General features: G+C 35.2%; 1 protein-coding gene across 2 annotated transcripts; it reads right to left on the bottom strand.

Moving 5' to 3' along the window:
• Positions 1 to 5,266: 5,266 nt before the first annotated feature.
• On the bottom strand, positions 5,267 to 11,873 carry LOC124937391 (G-type lectin S-receptor-like serine/threonine-protein kinase LECRK3). Of its 2 annotated transcripts, XM_047477653.1 has the most exons (2): positions 9,481 to 11,873; positions 5,267 to 5,401 (listed from the first exon to the last, which is right to left on the bottom strand). In XM_047477653.1, the coding sequence occupies exons 1-2, from the start codon at positions 11,812 to 11,814 to the stop codon at positions 5,342 to 5,344; spliced, it is 2,394 nt and encodes a 797-aa protein (XP_047333609.1). In that variant the 5' UTR covers positions 11,815 to 11,873; the 3' UTR covers positions 5,267 to 5,341. The 2 variants fall into 2 exon arrangements, with proteins under 2 accessions (XP_047333609.1, XP_047333608.1); XM_047477652.1 differs by lacking the exon at positions 5,267 to 5,401 and having other exon boundaries at positions 9,358 to 11,873.
• Positions 11,874 to 19,653: the final 7,780 nt, after the last annotated feature.

The following is a 19,653-nucleotide window of genomic DNA, read 5'->3' on the forward strand; positions in this document are numbered from 1 at the left end:
TAAACATCCAAACACTTTCAAATAAGAAAGGTTTACCTTTTTATTGCTCCAAGCTTCTTCAGGAATTCTGAATTCAAGAGGAACAGAGGGTCCCCTGTTTATCAAATAGGCAGCAATATTAATAGCTTCTGCCCAGAAGGTTTTAGGCAGCCCTGCATGCAATCTCATGCTTCTAGCACGCTCGTTCAATGTTCGATTCATTCTTTCAGCTACTCCATTCTCTTGAGGCGTTCGGGGAACAGTCTTCACCATACTGATCCCATTCTCAGCACAATACTCTTTGAAATCTGAATTGATATATTCACCTCCGTTGTCGGATCTCAAGCACTTAACTTTCTGATTTGTTTCATTTTCAACCAATGTCTTCCACTTCTTGAAAATAGCAAATACATCAGACTTGTGCTTCATAAAGTAAACTCATACTTTTCTTGTTGAATCATCTATAAAAGTCACATAGTAGTATGATCCTCCAATAGAAGAAACAGGTGCAGGTCCCCACACATCAGTGTGTACCAACTCTAGTCTTTCTTTCTTGGGCTCCTTCCCAGTTTTTAAGAAACTCACTCGTTTCTATTTTCCAAGAATGCAATTTTCACATAACTAATGTTCAACAGACTTCAGTTCTGGAATCTGTCCATTCTTCAAAAGAATTTTCATCCCTTTTTCGCTCATATGGCCTAATCTACAATGCCACAATTCACTGTTCTTCGAGTCATCAACTACAGCAGCAACTGTTTCTCTGCAAGTTGAAGTCGTGTATAACGTTCCAGTTTTGTGACCTCGAGCAACAACAATTGCTCCTTTAGTCACCTTCCATGCACCATTTCCACAACTGAAATTGTGACCTTCTTCATCAAGTTGTGTAATAGAGATCAAATTGCGCATTAAACCTGGAATGTGTCTCACCTTATTAATCTTCCAAACAGAACCATTTGCCATCTTCAATTTGATGTCCCCCATGCCAACAATATTCAGTGGCTCACCATCTGCAAGATATACTTTCCCACAGTTTCCAGCCACATAATTCTCCATTAATTCTTTGTGGGCAGTGGTGTGGAAAGACGCTCCCGAGTCCAAAACCCATTAATCTATCGGGCTATCAACAGACAGAAGTAACGCATCAGTGACAGATTCTGTAATAACGTTGGCTGCATCATTTTTATCATCACCATTTTTCTTCGGTGCTTTGCAGTTCCTCTTTAAATGACTCTGTTTACCACAATTCCAACACTCAAATGTCCTCGCAGACTTGGACTGACTCCTCTTGCTCCTTGACATAGATCTTCTCTTACCTTGGTTGAAATTTCTATCATTACCTCTGCCCCTGTTTTCCACATTCAGAGCAGAACCTTTGAACGTTTCACCAGAATCAATTTTACGAACCTCTTCAGCAAGAATACGATCTCTAACTTCAACAAATTTCAGTTTAGCATTTCCAACTGAATTACTAATTGCTGCCTTCATAGGTTCCCAGCTATTTGGTAGAGATGCTAACAAAATTAGGGCACTAACTTCATCCCTAAAATCAATCTCAACAGATAGCAATTGATTCACAATTGTATTGAATTCATTCAAATGAGTAGTGACAGAAGTATCATCAACCATTCCTAAGTAAAAGAGTTTTTTCATTAAGTGTACCTTGTTGTTAGCAGATGGTTTCTCATACATATCAGAAAGAGCTTTCATCAGACCCATGGTGGTCTTCTCCTTTGCTACATTGTGAGCAACTGTCTTGGCTAGCGTCAATCGGACAACTCCTAAAACCTGTCTATCAAGGTGTTTCCATTCAGCTTCATCCATCTTCTCTAGTTTCTCACTCAAAGGAACATGAAGCTTCTTTCCATAGAGATAATCTTCAATCTTCATTCTTCAGAAGGCATAATCTGTCCCATTAAATCTTCCAATCCCATGTCCTATACTGTTCTCACTTGCCATCATTTCCAATGCTCAGATCTAGACCAGCTGCTCTGATACCAGTTGTTAGGATTTGTATCTCCCAAATCCGACCTGATTGAAAACAATCTGTAAAAACACAAGAAAGAAGAACACAAGAACACACAGATTTATAGTGGTTCACTCAAATTGAGTTACATCCACTTCAGCCACCACCAGATTTACTATGAAGAAGAAGAAGGAATACAGAGTTTTTGCCTCACATTTTATCTCTCTAGAATTCTATCTACACAATGTAAACTCTTAATAATTACATATTTATAGGGTAAACATTTAGGTAATAAACCTAAATAACTTTGGTCAGGCCCAAGCCCAAAACCAAAAAAAAAGATAAACCCAATAAACTCTAATTAACAATGTAGAGTTTATTATAAGTGTAGGCTCCATAACTCAACAATAGCCAAGTAAAGAGACTGTAGTCATCGATAAAATGGACAAAATATCGAAAACTGTTAGTAGAGAAAAGAGGAGTAGGACCCAAACGTTAGAATGTATTAATTTTAATGGAGACTTACAACGAGACTGAGAAACAGGAAAATGAATTTTGTGTGCTTTTCCAAATTGACAAGATTCACAAAAACTTAATTTCTTGTTGTCAATAATAGGTAAATGAAAAGAAGACATAATAAAGGTTGATGTTGATGATGATGCTAAGAGTTGGCTGATGAACGAGTTATAAGATCTTGATGAGTGGGCGGATGATTGACAATTGAGTTTAGGCGATATGGCCCAATTTTAAGTGTGCTGCGAAGGAGTTCCCCCTTCCTGACCTGATCCTTGACAATACAATAATTTGGATGAAATTAAAAAAAGATATTATTATCGGTAGAAAATTTGGAAACACTTAGAAGATTTTTGTTATTAATGGGACGTGTAATATATTATGTAGATGAAGGTTTTTATTGGAACATGGAATGAATGATTACCCAATATTAGAAATAGGAAGAGGGTTACCGTCTCCCATTTTAATAGTTATTGTACAATTATATGGAGTTAAGATGCTAAGATTGTCAAGATTCGTCATGAGATGGTCAGTAGCACCAGAGTCGGGATACCAGGCCGAGTCATAAACAAAAGAAGGTGTAGTCATCATAGTAGAGTGTGTCGTTGAATTTTGATTCTGATAACATCGGCAAGTTTCAATCGAATGACCTGTAAAGTTGCAAATCTTACAAAACAGACTCGATCGACAAACATTAGCCGCATGACCAAAACAATCACACAATTGACATTGTATTTTATTTCTATTAGGCCCACGAGGACCACGACCCAAAATAGAAGGCCCATTAGTAGAAGGACACCCAAACCCGATAGTAGAAGCCCGGTCGGAGTGTGAAAATTTAGATGAACTTGAAGGCCCATTTATTTGATATCCATTAGAATTATGAGAGCTCAATCTATTGACAAATTCATTTTCTGCACTATAATCACTTAGAGAGGAGACCGAGCGTCGCGATCGTTGAAGTGGGATGGTTTCGAAATCCCTCTCGATCCAAAGGTAAGATTAGCGGTTGGAGAGTTAGAGTAGAGTGATTCAAGGTGAATCTCATGTGTAAGAAGCATTCCTTGGAGGTCTTCGATGGCGATGGGGTCGGTGCGAGTGGTTACCGTTGTAGTGAGAGATTCGTATTCAAGACCGAGTCCTCCTAAAGCATAAAAACTTGTCAAGACTATCGATGATTGATTTTATTTTCTGTAAATATTTGGCCATCGGGAGTGAGCCCTTCTTTACTATCTGAAGCTGAAGACGAAGTTACATTAGACAAGCTTGAGATTGAGAGGCGAATGTGATTTCTAAAGCAGACCAAAGGGCTTTAGATGTAGTGCATGATTCACCAACCACTTGGGCTAGGATGGATTCTGAAAGGGTGGAGAGAACCCATGAAAGGATCCTGTGATCTTGTTCCTCCCAGATGGTAAAAGCAGAATTTGGAGTGAGGACACTAGATCCATCAACAGCATCATCTTGGAGAAAGGCTTCAAGGGAAGAATTAGTTTGAGATTTCCAAATAAGAAAGTTTTTGTGATCGAGTTTAATGGATGTGAGATTGTGGAAGAGATGAGTGGTTGAAGCGGAAGACGATGAAGAAGAGGCCATGGATACAGAGGTTTGTTAAAACCGAATAATGCCCTGATACCAAGTTGAATAAGATAAGTAAGAAGGAACTGAGTATGAATTTATACAAACATAAGAGAAACTAAAACGTTAGAATATGTAAAGATTTTAAATACATTTAATAGATGGAAAATGAAAACCAAGAGATTTAGGTGTTTTTTTCTTTAGTTGTAGTCTTTAATACTTTATAGTGAAATAAAAATATTTTTATATCTTATAAAATATAATACATTGAGATTACATATATTAAATAATATTACGGTATAATTATATTTTGTAATTAAATTAATATCAAATTTATTTTCTTATAAGCATTATATAATATATATTTTATAATTTATATATTATTTTGGTATATTTTGATATACCAAAATATTAAAAATCTCATACCTTTATCGTATCAATAATTATGATATCGATATCATATCTTACTTTTTTCGGTATACCGAAAAAATCGACATTCTTGATATATCGCAGTACGTTATTTTTGATATATCTATAACATCAATAATTTTCTCACCCATATGTATATTTTATGTTATATTAAATAAATATAATATTTTTGTATAATGATTAACAAAAATAACATTGCGAGGTAGGGTTAGATATATTATTAGTATAAAGTCTATTCGAAAATTTAAAATTTTATAGTATATTTTTTCCTAGCTAGTTTTCTATCTATCAAAATTTACAAAGAGCGAATCTTCGATCTATAATTGTTGTAGACAGATCTGAACAGGAGATGATTATGGACAATCAAACCATTCAAAGAGTAATAGGAGGATTTGAAATTTGAAAAATAAGATAGAAAATAGGGTTATATAGATAATTGGATTTTGGGGAGGCTCACAACCAATAAACTTATAGATAGTCTTATGAGTATGTTTCAAATTTTGATTAAAAAATAAAATATAATAAAAATATTTATACGATGAGCCATTAAACGAGTTTTACCTAAGCTCGAATTCGACTCAAATCTTAAACAAACTGGCTCGAGCTCGACTCGAATTCAATTTTTACCGAACTCGAATCGAAATTTAATCGAGCGAGCTAGTCTAAATTCATCTCAATTTCAGACTACTATAAAACTCATTCTTATATATATATATATATATAATAATAATAATATTTATAAAATTAAAACAACAAAATGAAAATTTAAATATTAAATATTTATAACAACTAAATTTCTAAAAGAGACTATCCAATCCTTCAAACTAATTCAAAACAGGACAAGGTGGTAATTTAGATTCCAAGCCTGAAAACGCAGCTTCAATAAGTGCGGCTGGAATCCCTAAATGTTGCAAAGAAGGAAGTTGGGCTAGGAGGCACCACATTCAGAGCAGAACCTTTGAACGTTTCACCAGAATCAATTTTACGAACCTCTTCAGCAAGAATACGATCTCTAACTTCAACAAATTTCAGTTTAGCATTTCCAACTGAATTACTAATTGCTGCCTTCATAGGTTCCCAGCTATTTGGTAGAGATGCTAACAAAATTAGGGCACTAACTTCATCCCTAAAATCAATCTCAACAGATAGCAATTGATTCACAATTGTATTGAATTCATTCAAATGAGTAGTGACAGAAGTATCATCAACCATTCCTAAGTAAAAGAGTTTTTTCATTAAGTGTACCTTGTTGTTAGCAGATGGTTTCTCATACATATCAGAAAGAGCTTTCATCAGACCCATGGTGGTCTTCTCCTTTGCTACATTGTGAGCAACTGTCTTGGCTAGCGTCAATCGGACAACTCCTAAAACCTGTCTATCAAGGTGTTTCCATTCAGCTTCATCCATCTTCTCTAGTTTCTCACTCAAAGGAACATGAAGCTTCTTTCCATAGAGATAATCTTCAATCTTCATTCTTCAGAAGGCATAATCTGTCCCATCAAATCTTCCAATCCCATGTCCTATACTGTTCTCACTTGCCATCATTTCCAATGCTCAGATCTAGACCAGCTGCTCTGATACCAGTTGTTAGGATTTGTATCTCCCAAATCCGACCTGATTGAAAACAATCTGTAAAAACACAAGAAAGAAGAACACAAGAACACACAGATTTATAGTGGTTCACTCAAATTGAGTTACATCCACTTCAGCCACCACCAGATTTACTATGAAGAAGAAGAAGGAATACAGAGTTTTTGCCTCACATTTTATCTCTCTAGAATTCTATCTACACAATGTAAACTCTTAATAATTACATATTTATAGGGTAAACATTCAGGTAATAAACCTAAATAACTTTGGTCAGGCCCAAGCCCAAAACCAAAAAAAAGATAAACCCAATAAACTCTAATTAACAATGTAGAGTTTATTATAAGTGTAGGCTCCATAACTCAACAATAGCCAAGTAAAGAGACTGTAGTCATCGATAAAATGGACAAAATATCGAAAACTGTTAGTAGAGAAAAGAGGAGTAGGACCCCAAACGTTAGAATGTATTAATTTTAATGGAGACTTACAACGAGACTGAGAAACAGGAAAATGAATTTTGTGTGCTTTTCCAAATTGACAAGATTCACAAAAACTTAATTTCTTGTTGTCAATAATAGGTAAATGAAAAGAAGACATAATAAAGGTTGATGTTGATGATGATGCTAAGAGTTGGCTGATGAACGAGTTATAAGATCTTGATGAGTGGGCGGATGATTGACAATTGAGTTTAGGCGATATGGCCCAATTTTAAGTGTGCTGCGAAGGAGTTCCCCCTTCCTGACCTGATCCTTGACAATACAATAATTTGGATGAAATTAAAAAAAGATATTATTATCGGTAGAAAATTTGGAAACACTTAGAAGATTTTTGTTATTAATGGGACGTGTAATATATTATGTAGATGAAGGTTTTTATTGGAACATGGAATGAATGATTACCCAATATTAGAAATAGGAAGAGGGTTACCGTCTCCCATTTTAATAGTTATTGTACAATTATATGGAGTTAAGATGCTAAGATTGTCAAGATTCGTCGTGAGATGGTCAGTAGCACCAGAGTCGGGATACCAGGCCGAGTCATAAACAAAAGAAGGTGTAGTCATCATAGTAGAGTGTGTCGTTGAATTTTGATTCTGATAACATCGGCAAGTTTCAATCGAATGACCTGTAAAGTTGCAAATCTTACAAAACAGACTCGATCGACAAACATTAGCCGCATGACCAAAACAATCACACAATTGACATTGTATTTTATTTCTATTAGGCCCACAAGGACCACGACCCAAAATAGAAGGCCCATTAGTAGAAGGACACCCAAACCCGATAGTAGAAGCCCGGTCGGAGTGTGAAAATTTAGATGAACTTGAAGGCCCATTTATTTGATATCCATTAGAATTATGAGAGCTCAATCTATTGACAAATTCATTTTATGCACTATAATCACTTAGAGAGGAGACCGAGCGTCGCGATCGTTGAAGTGGGATGGTTTCGAAATCCCTCTCGATCCAAAGATAAGATTAGCGGTTGGAGAGTTAGAGTAGAGTGATTCAAGGTGAATCTCATGTGTAAGAAGCATTCCTTGGAGGTCTTCGATGGCGATGGGGTCGGTGCGAGTGGTTACCGTTGTAGTGAGAGATTCGTATTCAAGACCGAGTCCTCCTAAAGCATAAAAACTTGTCAAGACTATCGATGATTGATTTTATTTTCTGTAAATATTTGGCCATCGGGAGTGAGCCCTTCTTTACTATCTGAAGCTGAAGACGAAGTTACATTAGACAAGCTTGAGATTGAGAGGCGAATGTGATTTCTAAAGTAGACCAAAGGGCTTTAGATGTAGTGCATGATTCACCAACCACTTGGGCTAGGATGGATTCTGAAAGGGTGGAGAGAACCCATGAAAGGATCCTGTGATCTTGTTCCTCCCAGATGGTAAAAGCAGAATTTGGAGTGAGGACACTAGATCCATCAACAGCATCATCTTGGAGAAAGGCTTCAAGGGAAGAATTAGTTTGAGATTTCCAAATAAGAAAGTTTTTGTGATCGAGTTTAATGGATGTGAGATTGTGGAAGAGATGAGTGGTTGAAGCGGAAGACGATGAAGAAGAGGCCATGGATACAGAGGTTTGTTAAAACCGAATAATGCCCTAATACCAAGTTGAATAAGATAAGTAAGAAGGAACTGAGTATGAATTTATACAAACATAAGAGAAACTAAAACGTTAGAATATGTAAAGATTTTAAATACATTTAATAGATGGAAAATGAAAACCAAGAGATTTAGGTGTTTTTTTCTTTAGTTGTAGTCTTTAATACTTTATAGTGAAATAAAAATATTTTTATATCTTATAAAATATAATACATTGAGATTACATATATTAAATAATATTACGGTATAATTATATTTTGTAATTAAATTAATATCAAATTTATTTTCTTATAAGCATTATATAATATATATTTTATAATTTATATATTATTTTGGTATATTTTGATATACCAAAATATTAAAAATCTCATACCTTTATCGTATCAATAATTATGATATCGATATCATATCTTACTTTTTTCGGTATACCGAAAAAATCGACATTCTTGATATATCGCAGTACGTTATTTTTGATATATCTATAACATCAATAATTTTCTCACCCATATGTATATTTTATGTTATATTAAATAAATATAATATTTTTGTATAATGATTAACAAAAATAACATTGCGAGGTAGGGTTAGATATATTATTAGTATAAAGTCTATTCGAAAATTTAAAATTTTATAGTATATTTTTTCCTAGCTAGTTTTCTATCTATCAAAATTTACAAAGAGCGAATCTTCGATCTATAATTGTTGTAGACAGATCTGAACAGGAGATGATTATGGACAATCAAACCATTCAAAGAGTAATAGAAGGATTTGAAATTTGAAAAATAAGATAGAAAATAGGGTTATATAGATAATTGGATTTTGGGGAGGCTCACAACCAATAAACTTATAGATAGTCTTATGAGTATGTTTCAAATTTTGATTAAAAAATAAAATATAATAAAAATATTTATACGATGAGCCATTAAACGAGTTTTACCTAAGCTCGAATTCGACTCAAATCTTAAACAAACTGGCTCGAGCTCGACTCGAATTCAATTTTTACCGAACTCGAATCGAAATTTAATCGAGCGAACTAGTCTAAATTCATCTCAATTTCAGACTACTATAAAACTCATTCTTATATATATATATATATATATATAATAATAATAATAATAATATTTATAAAATTAAAACAACAAAATGAAAATTTAAATATTAAATATTTATAACAACTAAATTTCTAAAAGAGACTATCCAATCCTTCAAACTAATCCAAAACAGGACAAGGTGGTAATTTAGATTCCAAGCCTGAAAACGCAGCTTCAATAAGTGCGGCTGGAATCCCTAAATGTTGCAAAGAAGGAAGTTGGGCTAGGAGGCACCGGAATATCCACGGTCCCTTCCAACATGAGAAGAACCTTCTTCATAGTAGGCCTAAGTGATGGCTCCTCTTGTATGCACCAAATTCCCACTTTCACCATCCTTTTTAGCATCTTCATGTCCACTTCCTCCTCTCCAACTAGCTTTTGAAGTTCACCAGCCTCAAAGCACGAGTAGACCCATTCCTCTAGAACAGCTTCTTCTTCGGGTAGGCTCCAATTCAGACACCGACGACAAGTTATGATCTCCAAAAGAACTATCCCAAAGCTGTAGACATCTGCTTTCACAGTAATGGGCAAATTCCTGTGCCATTCTGGAGCCAGGTATCCTCTGGTCCCCCTAATTGCAGTGTAGGTTTTGGTTTGATCATGCTGAAGAAGCTTTGCCATTCCAAAATCAGATATTTTAATCACCCTATACTCATCCATCAGTATATTCTGAGGCTTTATATCGCAATGGATTATCTGAGTCTCACACTCTTCGTGCAAATAAAGGATTCCTTTGACAACGTCAAGCGCAATCCTAATTCTTTCATCCCAAGACGGCCTTTTCTCAGGCGTGAAGAGGTTGTCGGCTAAAGACCCATTGCTCATGAACTCGACTGCCAAGAGTTTGTTTGTACCGTCGTGACAATAGCCTATTAAGCGTAAGAGATTTCGATGATGGGTTTTTCCAATCACCTTCATTTCATTAAGGAATTCCATCTCCCCTTCTTTTGAAACCTTCTCCAACTTCTTCACAGCTATGGATGTCCCATTGTGAGGTAGTGTTCCCTTGTACACTACGCCTGATGCACCTTTCCCTAATTCTTCTTTGAACCCATCCGTGATCTGCTCGAGCTCTAAGTATGAGAACTCTCGTGGAGCGATATCTTCTCCTAAATCGGCTATACCCATACGCGGGGGTGTTCTATAACCATTCAACCGACTTCTATAGAATAGAAAACCAGATGCAATCAAAAGAATGCAAGCTAGACCAACAAGAGATGAGGCGACGCTCAACATAACAACCCCGGGATGCCTCTTTTCTTGCTTCTTAGGAGGAACAATATCATTATTTTCATCACCGGTTCTTGTTTGAGTCTTGACTAAAGCCATGTTTGAATCTTCCATTTGCCTCCTTCCATAGCGCAAAGGAAGCCTTTGCTTCCTACAATTTCCTTCCTTGTATAGTGCCACTTGACAATTGCAATCATCTAAACAAGCTTGTTGGCATGCTTGCTGGGTTATTGGGGAAACAACCGAATACGAATCATCTTCCCAAACTGTGTTAGGAAGAATATTGATTGTAGGAGATACAACTTGGCTATCATTACTTTTGCAGCTGTTGACACTAAAATCCAGTTTGCAGCCAGAGCTCCAATTTCCAGGACTAACGAAATCAAACCCGGGAAGGCAACGACAATCAGCCACGTTATCTTGCAAAACGCAGAACCCGTTATTTCCACAAAGCCCCTTTGGTGCGCAAAGATCCGTGGTTGATGCCCAAACAACAGACCAATTTGAACCATGAGAATATACCCTAAATATACCATCTGGGTCAATTCTCATCAAGTAAAGTTTCCCATCATCATCAGCAGCAAAATGTTGTGTGAGATTTAACACAATGGTGGAGTTGAACAAATAGAGATTTCCGTTCTTATCAAGGTTGAGGGTTATGATTGCTCCAGGACCAATTGCTCCAGGACCAATTGCTCCAAGACCATTAATGAAAGCTGCAAAGTAAGAGCTTGAGACAGTTTCCGGCCATTGGACAGGATGCTGCACAAGATTTCCATCCGTCTGCATCGACAATTTAAAATACCCAGTTGCTGGATTTATTTTCGTCTCTGCTGAGAATAGACTTTTGCCGTTGGAAAGGCTTTGGGTTGGCAAAATAGTATCTGTTGGATTGTCAAAGCTCTGCCAGATGGGTTCTCCATTTGAATTGTACAGAATAAAGTTGCCGGAATCGAGCATGGAGGCGTAGGCCGAAGAAGAAGTATCCATGAGTGAGGTATTTTGGTTGTCAGGTTGGTGTAATATCAGCTGTCCGTTGGTATCAAAGAGCAAAGTGACATCGCTGGATAAGGGAGGGTCGTCTCGATTTGCAGTCCATACGACTGTTTTCTCGGGGATTCCGGCAAGGAATATTCCGACGTAGTAGCCGATGCCGGCGTTCTGTTGCTTGTAAAATCCAAATGCGTAGAGGCCGGAAGGGGATAGCCAAGTGGAGTTACGAGTACCGATGGGAGTTAGGGAGGATCCCAGAGTTATGTTTTGGGGATTCAGCTGAGCTAAAGAGGAACTAAAAGAAGAAAGGAGAAGGATTGTAATTAGATAACCAGGAATAGCCATGGCTGCTGCTATCTGGGATTGAATTCAAGCTAGCAATGCTCAGATCACTTCTTCTTCTTCTTTGAAGTGATGATCAGTAAATATTAATAATGGAACGTGAACATTTATTCATCGTTATTTCCCACTCAATAGTATTTGCAAGGAAATTTTGACTTTACCACTCTAATGATGTCCTTATTTCCCACTCAAATTAAATGAGTTAGCGACAAATATTTTTTTTTTCGAAAATGCCTCCATTTCGAAAAGTCTACAATCACAATACGCAACTCCGGTTGCGTCTCGCGACCGGCATTCGCGAGACGCAATTATTTATTTATTTGTTTTTTGTAAATGTTTTAAAAAAATGCGTCTCGCGAAATCCAATCGCGATTGTAGACTTTTCAAAAGACATTGTCGACTTTTCACTAGGCGGAAATTCTAAATCCGGATACGTCTCGCAACCGGCGGTTGCGTCTCGCGACAGAACTATTTCGTCAAAAAAAATATAAAGATGTCACCAGCACATTTAAATTTATGCGCTGGTAAAAAAATCAAATAAGAGAATCTTAAATGTTATTTCGTCAAATTTTCATATTTGTAAGTATTGGGAGAAGACTTGTCCACCTAATCGAAAGTCTTCACGTACAATTAAGAATGTTGAATTTACTTGAGTTAATCCCTCCTAGCAATAAAATCAAAGAATTGACGTGACTAATAAATTGTAGCATTATATATAACACGTTTTCTTAGTACTATGCTATTTATTATAAGTGACAGATACATGGCATTTCATATTTCCAATTCTACTGTATAAATTGTATTATTATTAAAAATAAAATTATTATTAAATTAAAAGTTACATATAAATAAAAAATTAAAAAATAACATCAATAAAAAAATAAGAAAATTTAATAAAAAAATATTGTAATATTATCTCCAGAAATTTATTAAGATATTTTTATTGGTGTTAAAATTAATATGGTGCAATCTCCACCGTATTGATTAGATATTTTAGACATACAATTTCACTCCCAATTGTAATTTTAAAATAATAAAAATTCCCAATTGTAATTTTAAAATAATAAAAAAAAATTAGGTGATAATAGTTCATATTAAAATAATTCGGACTATTATTATATTTAAGTTCTTTTAAACCAAATACTTAATTATATTTTGAGAAAAATGATTTTAAAATTAAACTTCAAAATTGATTTAAAATTTTAAAATAAATCTTAATTTATAAATTAATTTTAACAAACTAATTTTATAACTAATATTGACTTTTTCTTTTACTTATACATTAAATAATTTTAGGATCTTTTGAAAAATATTATATAATTTTGTTGGAAAGAAGACTAAGTTATTTTTGGAATCAACCTATATGTATGATTAGTTATAATTAATTAATTATGAAATAATTGATTTATGATTAATATATTTATTTAATTTTACAAATTTATTTTTTCTTGAAAAAAAAAAAAAGTTAAAAAGGCCTAAATCAAATAGGCATAAACCTAGCAATCCATTTTTCAAAAAAAAAAAAAAAAAAAAAAACTAGCAAACCCTAACTCTTATCAAGTTGTGTCACAAGCTTCTCTTAGGATCTTCCGGTTGTAGCCTCCACATTAAGATCAAGAAAGCAGCCCTTTGTCAGCTTTCTTGATCTTCCTTTACATTGTTTGTCTTTGTCTTGCTACTTATATACAAATACATTTGTGTTTTTCTTTTCTATCATATGCTTGCATAGTTTTCTCTTTCATTTTGATTTAAGTTGTTTGCATTTCATCATGTAAATATCTAGTATAGGAATTCCTTGTATATAATTATAAAACAAAACACACACAAAAAAACCTATCAATGCAATTGGATGCCAAGATTGGTCAAGAATAATCCGATTTCGGTCATTTTCTATTAAAGTTCCTAACCTTGTTTTGATCCGGGTAATTTTAGGGTGCAATGTGTTTAAAAAGGACTTTGAACCATTGAACCCAAAAATATCTCAGGTTAATGATGGGTGAAGATTGAAAAAGGAAAAACTTGGTCTTTGTAAACGAATTAAAACTAAAATTTTTCTTGCACTTATATCCATTATCTTGTAAATAAACCATTTAAGCTCGAACAAAAACATTTAAAATCACAAAATAAATGAACCTCGACAGAAAATTGCATTAAAAAAACAAAGACCGGCTAAAAATTTGAAAAAAAAAATATATTTTGATTTCTAAATTGTTTGATTTTAATTGCTATATCATATTGTTTTTTTTATAATATGTTAATATTATGAGTTAATAAAATTTTAGTCCAACAATATTTAAAAAGAAGCCATTTAGGGCTACCATAGTGTTAGATTTAGGGTTACAGTCAACTAGAATTGGAGAAACGAAGTTGGGCCTGATCTTCAACAAGTGACACTTGTTCTTCACATGTCGATGCTTATTCTTCAGCCTGGCGCCTGTAGAAGCACTTGTTCCGCTCCAACAGTCTACTTAGCGTCCGACTGTGCCACGCCCAAGGAAACGGCTAACTTTGTCAATGCTTACGACCGAGGAAATACAACCCATCTGACCAAGGATTGGCACCTGATGCTCGCATCCGACCGATGGCATCCATTGCAACCAAGGAACTGAAGCCACGGTCGAGGAATTGAAGATGTTGCTTGCTGTTGACCGATCAATGACATATATTTCAATTGAGGGTCTGCAGGCTTTGACCGTGACTGAGGAAATGCATCATGTTAGGCCCGCCACTAAGAGATGGCTTGATTTTCATTTTTTTCTTCCTTCTTCTATTTTTCTTGCTTTTATATCGATTTTGTTGCGATTTTTTTTAATGTAGTTTTTAGCTTGTTGGATCCTAGGTTAACATTAAAATAAAATCTAAAACATAAAGCGTAGGTGTTATGAAAAATAACCAAAATTAAATAGTAGAGATCTTCGGAGCGTTGTGGGACATGTCTGTTTTAAAACCCTTTCTCACATGTAACCAAACGTTGGACGCACTCTCCGAAATTCCTATTCTTTTTTAATTAGGTGACGTCTCTGTAATCGTGGGGTTATTGTAATTGGAAAAATCTAAATAGGCCTATGACGATTTCTCATTAAAAAACTTCATATCTCTCCCAAATTCTATAGAATGATAAGATATGGAGTCGTCTATAAAACCTCACTTTCACTTTAATTTTTCTGATCATTGTAAACACTTATTCCCCTCACAACTATTAAAATTTGAGGGTTCATGAATTAATTTATTTATGTTAAGCAAAATGAAAAATTGGTGTAAGCTCTAGATTTGAAACTAAGCGGTTTTTATCGCGTACAGATATTATTAGAAAATCTTAACAATTAATTACATTATTTTCTTAATTTTTATTTTAAATCAATTATAAGCTAAACGTTAGAATCTTCATATTTATTATCAAGATTTTTAAGATATTTTTTATCCTATACATTAAGGTTTTGTAATTCAAGTTTAATCATCAAAACAATTATAAAATCTCATTTTCTCTCAAAGTCTCTCTTCAAAGTATTTTAACATTTGGTATCAGAGCCTCAAGGTTCTACCAATCGACAAAGTCTTCTACTAATTTATCCAAATTTATGGTCTCAACAAATATCAATCATCTCATTCCAGAGTTTAATGATGAAGACTATGATTTTTGGTACGTGAAGATGAAGACTATCTTTCGATCTCTTAACCATTTGAAGCATTTGGAAAATGTAGTGAATGAGCCAAAGGAAGATACCGAAATCAATAAAGTCGACCTAAATGAACTAAAGGAGTCCTCACAAGACGATGAAAACGCTCTTTCAATCCTCCAAAGAGTAGTCCGCTAAAACAATATTTCCCAGAATTATACGTACCGATACAACCAAAGAGACATGGGAGATCTTATAGAGAATATCACAGAGATGTGAAAGTTAGAGCAATTAATCTCCCTTCACTACTCATGGAATTCAAAAATAGCAAAATGAAAGAGACAAAGACCCTAATATAGTTCTCAACCAAAATCTTTTATTTCGTCAACGAGATGAAATCTCATTGTGAAGATGGACTAGAGAATGGTGTGAAAGATTCTCACATGTCTTCCTAAGAAATACGATCCCATCGTAGTCGTAATTGAATAAACAATGGATTTATCAATACTCACAGTCCAATAAGTGACGTCATCCTTAAAATTATGTGAGCAACGATTTTCTAGACACTACAAAAAGTCAATAGAGAGTGCATTTTAGTCAAAGCTCAATACTAGGAATAACGCACAAGAGTATAACTCAAGTTCTAACCTATAAAAAGGGGGAAGATATTCAAGAGGATGAGGTGGACATAGCTCAAATGGCAATGAAAAAGACAACACATCAAGTTACAATAACTACAACAAGCCAAACCACACAAAGAAGGACTGTTGACACAAAGGACAATCTAGATGCAACAAATGTCATTGATTTGGTTACCTCACCAAAGATTGTAGAAGTGGAAAAAATCACCAAGCAAGTCAAGCCGAGGCAAACCAAACAACCTAGAGACACACGAAACATTCTATGTGTGTCACATAGCTAGTGATAAAGAGAGAGGAGAATGATTACTAGACAACAAATGTAGCAAACACATGACGCCAACCTTAGAAATCTTCTTTGAGCTCGATAAAATTTCCAATGCCCCGATTCAATTCGAGAATGGAGAGCAAGCAAAATCAAAAAGACTTGGAAGGATTGTCATCAAGATGAGGGAAGGACTGAGCTATATTAATAATGTACTATGTGTGCCGAGCTTGAACCAAAACTTCCTCAGCCTTGGATAATTGATGGAAAATGGGTATAAGCTCTACTTTAATAAAAATGAGTGTATATCAATTATAAACAAGATATGTCAAAAGTGTTCACCAAGATCAAAATGGTCAATCAAAGTTTCTCTCTCAACATCAACTATGCAGATTTAAAAGTTCACCGAGTTTCTACCCCGAATTACTAAATCTCAACATTATGGCATCAACGAATTGGCCAACTCAACTTCCAAAGCCTTAAGGAGTTGTCTAAAAAGAGTATGGTGCAAGAACTTCCTCTCATAGAATAAAAACAACATGTATGCGAAGGATATGCGTTCAAAAAGCAACATCGATTTCCTTTTCCAAAAGTAGTATCATGGAGAGGTAAAGAAAAACTGGAATTTGTTCACATCGATGTTTGCGACTAATGGACTCCATTTATCATGCTCAAAATAGGTATTTTGTTATATTAATCGTTGACCACACTCATATGACTTGGGTCTTTCATGAGACAAAAGTTCGAAGTATTTATGATATTCAAAATGTTCAAGAGTCTCATTGAAAAACAAAGTGGACGCTTCATCAAAATCCTACGAAGTGATAGAAGGAATAAACTTCTAAGGAGTTTCACACGTTTTGTGAAGACAAAAGATTAGAAAAACAACTAATAATAAGGTACACTCCTCAACAAAATGGTGTTACTGAGAGAAAAAATCAGACGATCGTTCAGATGGAAAAATCAATGATTCACGAGAAAGATTTACCCAAAACCTTCTGGGCTAAAGCAGTTTACACCACCATTTACATATCCAATCGATGTCCAACCACAATCATACCAAACAAGACTTCATTTGAAGATGAAGTGATAGAAAACCAACGGTAAACCATCTCAAGGTATTTGAAAGTATGTGCTATTCTCAAATTTCAAAATTGAAATGAAATAAATTTGATGAATCGAGCAAGAGATGTATTTTGTTAGCTACAACACCATGATCAAATTATATAGATTTTTTAGCCTAAAAGAAGGTTTAGTTATTATTAGCCAAGATGTTCAAGTTGATGAAAACTCTTCGTGGAATTGGAAAAAAACAAAGTTGGGAAAAATGACGTTATAATCAACACTAACAATGATGAACATATTTCATAAGTGTCTAGTACACCATATCCGAGCTTAGATCAACTCAATGAAGAAAGCCGAAACTCAATTGATCTAACTTTATTGAATTCCTCATCCCCGTGTTCAACCCTAAATAGGTATAGATCAATAGACAATATATGTGCTACATACAACTATTGTTCAGTTGAGCCCAAAAATATTAAAGAATAAATCAAAGAAGAATCGTAGAGAAAAGCAATGGAGGAGGAAATTATTGTGATCATGAAGAATAAAAAATGGAAGCTTGTTCACAAGTCAACCGACAAAGAAGTCAAAGGTGTCAAATGGATCTTTAAAGTCAAACATAACACAAATGGATTCATTCAAAGGAATAAAGCAAGACTCATTGGAAAAGGTTATTCTTAAGAGCCACGAATTGCCAAAGGGGAGACATTTTCCCAGTAGCTCGACTAGACACAATCCGAGCTAAAATTGCATTCGTCGTCAGTAAAGGATTGAATCTTTATCAGCTCGATGTCAAGTTAGTATTCCTCAATGACGAACTAAAAGAAGAAGTGTATGTAGATGTTAGATAAAAGATAAAGACTCTTCCAAAACTTTTCTCTCAAAATTTTTCGAAAAATTCTCTAAGTCTTTTTCAAAAAACCGGCCAAACAAAACAACCGGCCTACGGTTGCAAACTTACATGATTTTGACAATTTTAAATAAAATAATCAAAAAGGGAGAAATTGTTAGATAAATTCAGACCGGTTCAAATAAACCTAACTTAATCAAACATCCCATGCAGGAACAAGGAACCGGACCGGATGAACAAGAGAACCAACTAAAGAAACCTAACCGGTCAAGCTACCAAACCGATCAAGAGTATTCGGAACGTGACCGCACAAAGGAAGGATCGGCCAAAGCTCAAAACCGAAACCATCAAACAGCCGATCATCCACAAGACAAGAATAACCGGAACAAGTCCGGTTACATCAATACCAAAAGACATTCGGCCAAGTCAAATGACCGACTAGTACAAGAAGACATTTCGGGTATCTGTTGAGAATGATACCAAAGGAACAGACTGAATACTTCCATATCTATGCAAGTCTGAGGAAAGACCGTAGGCTGCAGAAAACAGTACTACCGGATCCTTCTACTTCGGGATAAGCCAGAAAGGAAATCTTCAAAGTACAGACAATTGTCCAAACAGACAGTGCCTATATCAAGTAAAAGACAAATCCGACAGGCTTGTCCTACACACCGAATGAACAGACCGCCAGGTCTGAGACATAATGCCAGGTCTGAGATTGACCATCAGGTCTGAGGAGACGACCGCAGGTCTGAACCTCTGAGACACTGAATCACTGCACCTCTGATCAGCCAATCAGATTCAAGGCAGTGAAATATGACCGTTGGCATATTTCACCTATAAAAGGAGGCAGTTGTAGAAGAGTAAATGCGGGATATACATTGGGATAACGAGCGCTAAGAGCATTTACTACAAGTGATAAGAGTGTGCTATTCTAGAAAGCCTAAGTGTTGAAAATTAAAGTGTGTTTTACAATTTCGGTGTAAATTGTAAGAGTGTTATCGAGCAGGAAATAAGTCTCGATCGGCCTGTACTTGTATTCCTTAATGAATATCCTTCTCGCGGTTTCGAGAGGAAGGGGTGACGTAGGAGTTTTATCTCCGAACATCCATAAAATCTGTTGTGTTATTTACTTTCTGCCGGCTTCATTATATAACCGACTAACTTAACCATATCGCTCCAAACCGACTTTATACTAACCATACCGAATATCCAGATTACCGAAACCGACCCACCATCTCCAAATCTTCATCATCCGAAACCGACCGTGCATATCATACAAGCGTGCAGCTTCAACCTGAAAGCAAACCTCTTCCGCGCTTGAACCTAGTTCAAGGGTTTGTAACAGGTTGTGTAGTATTGAAACCCCGGTGTTAATCTCTAACCGGATTAACTACCACCCTACGA

Source organism: Impatiens glandulifera, chromosome 5 (assembly GCF_907164915.1).
Source record: "Impatiens glandulifera chromosome 5, dImpGla2.1, whole genome shotgun sequence".
NCBI classification, from domain to species: domain Eukaryota; kingdom Viridiplantae; phylum Streptophyta; class Magnoliopsida; order Ericales; family Balsaminaceae; genus Impatiens; species Impatiens glandulifera.